The 2,134-nt window shown below is 40.2% G+C and overlaps 1 protein-coding gene across 1 annotated transcript; it reads left to right on the forward strand.

The window, feature by feature from the left end:
• The first annotated feature begins 834 nt into the window (after window positions 1-834).
• Window positions 835-1,713, forward strand: TAS2R16 (taste 2 receptor member 16). The gene is given in 1 exon segment (XM_002752064.6): window positions 835-1,713. A coding segment is annotated over 1 exon segment (879 nt).
• Window positions 1,714-2,134: the final 421 nt, after the last annotated feature.

Genomic DNA, 2,134 nt, shown 5'->3' on the forward strand with positions numbered 1-2,134 from the left:
GCAGTGACAAAAAGAAGCTAGCCACGTAAGAGAAACAACAACAACAACAACAGTGTTGTTAATAAGACAATAATTTCTGAAAATATGTAAGGCATATGCTCAAAGCATTGGAACTGGCAGAAGAACAATAGCTAACAGGGGCTGTGTGCAGTGTTTTCTCTGCAGTTTGATTTCTCTGAGTGGGGGAATTCAATGGCAGCTATGAGACTGGCCTGCATTGGATGGAAATACTTGAAGGTCTGGGGTTCCACCAATTTTGTGGAGTTTCAGAGGAAAGACTTTTTATTATCATTTTTATTTACCCTCACACTTTGGTTATAGCATCCACCACTGGCTGCCATGAGAAGTGGGAAGATAGGGTTTCTGAGATTCCCTTTGTTACCTCACTCAACGCAGCAGAAACATGCAGGAAATGAATGAACAGGGAAAGATTCATCTTTCCTGTAGCTCAAATTTTTGGTTAAAAGAGTGAAGATGTCATTTAACGAAGATAAAAAATAAGCTAAGTGCACCTCAGACAAAGAGGAAATAAACAACATGGTTATGAACTACATATGCCTTTTTTTTGGAATAGTCAAAGCACCTTAGGTGCAGAATCTACATTTAAATAATATTTCCCTATATTCGGATATAATAGCAAATCAGCAAGCAAAGCATAAAGAAATTCTATAGATAGGAAAATGGCAAAATTTAAAAAAGAGCTTGGGAAAATTTGCTTCTGGAGGGAGGTGTTTTTTGAACCAGACACTGGTGGAATCAGGAACCCATTCTCTACCTGGAATTTGGTACAGAGATTCAGAGTCTTTGTCCAGGAAGATACTTTGGAATAGAAGAATGATATCCTTCCAACTCACCGTCTTCTTCATGATTATTTATGTGCTTGAGTCCTTGACAATTATTGTTCAGAGCAGATGAATTGTTGCAATGCTGGGCAGAGAATTGCTGCAAGTCAGAAGGCTGATTCCTGTGGACATGATTCTCATCAGCCTGGGCATCTCTTGCTTCTGTCTACAGTGGGCATCAATGCAGAATAATTTTTGCGCCTATTTTAACCTTAATTTTGTACTTTGCAACTTAAAAATTACCTGGGAATTTTTTAATATCCTTACATTCTGGTTAAACAGCTTGCTTGCTGTCTTCTACTGCATCAAGATCTCTTCTTTCACCCATCCCATCTTTCTCTGGCTGAGGTGGAGAATTTTGAGGTTGGTTCCCTGTCTATTACTGGGTTCTCTGATGATTACTTGTGTGACAATCATCCCTTCAGCTATTGGGCATTACATTCATGTTCAGTTACTCACCATGGAGCATCTACCCAGGAACAGCACCGAAATTGACAAACTTCAAAAGATTTATCAGTATCTGTTCCGGTATTATAGAGCATTCTCGTTGGTTGTTCCTTTTGTCCTGTTCCTGTCCTCCAACATCTTGCTCATGGTGTCACTGACCAAACAGATGCAACATCATACCGCTGGTCACTGCAAGCCAAGCATGAAAGCGCACTACGCTGCCCTGAGGTCCCTTGCCATCTTATTTATCATGTTTACCTCTTACTTTCTAACCATACTTATCAGTATTATAGGTACTCTATTTGATAGGAGTTGTTGGTTATGGGTCTGGGAAGCTTTCATCTATGCTTTCATCTCTATGCATTCCACTTCACTGATGCTGAGCAGCCCTACACTGAAAAGGATTCTAAAGGGAAAGTGCTAGGCCTAGAGTTTGCCTGAGGCACAGGGTACAAGACTCCTGTGCAACTGATATAATTAGTATCAGTAAAGAGTATTGCTCTTATCGATCAATTCATTGCGAATCACCATGAATTCAGGCCTCATGCTTTTCCATTTTCACAGCCATCTATTTCCAAATAATCAACCCTTTCTCTCTCCTTTTCCACTGCTTTTCTTTCCCTTTCATAATCCTCAGGTTGGTTCCGACTTTCTCAAGACCACCCCATGTTTCCTTTGTCTTTGCCAACTCTGGAATCGTACACCTGGTACATTCTACACAAGACAGTCAAAATCCTGGGGTCTACACATTACTTTAACCTTCCCATGACTGCCAGTTACTTCACACATGAATATGAATACTATCCCACAAAAACGTATTGTTTGTACCCTGAATGCTTCACATA

The sequence above is a fragment of the Callithrix jacchus genome, chromosome 11 (assembly GCF_049354715.1).
Source record: "Callithrix jacchus isolate 240 chromosome 11, calJac240_pri, whole genome shotgun sequence".
Lineage (NCBI taxonomy): Eukaryota > Metazoa > Chordata > Mammalia > Primates > Cebidae > Callithrix > Callithrix jacchus.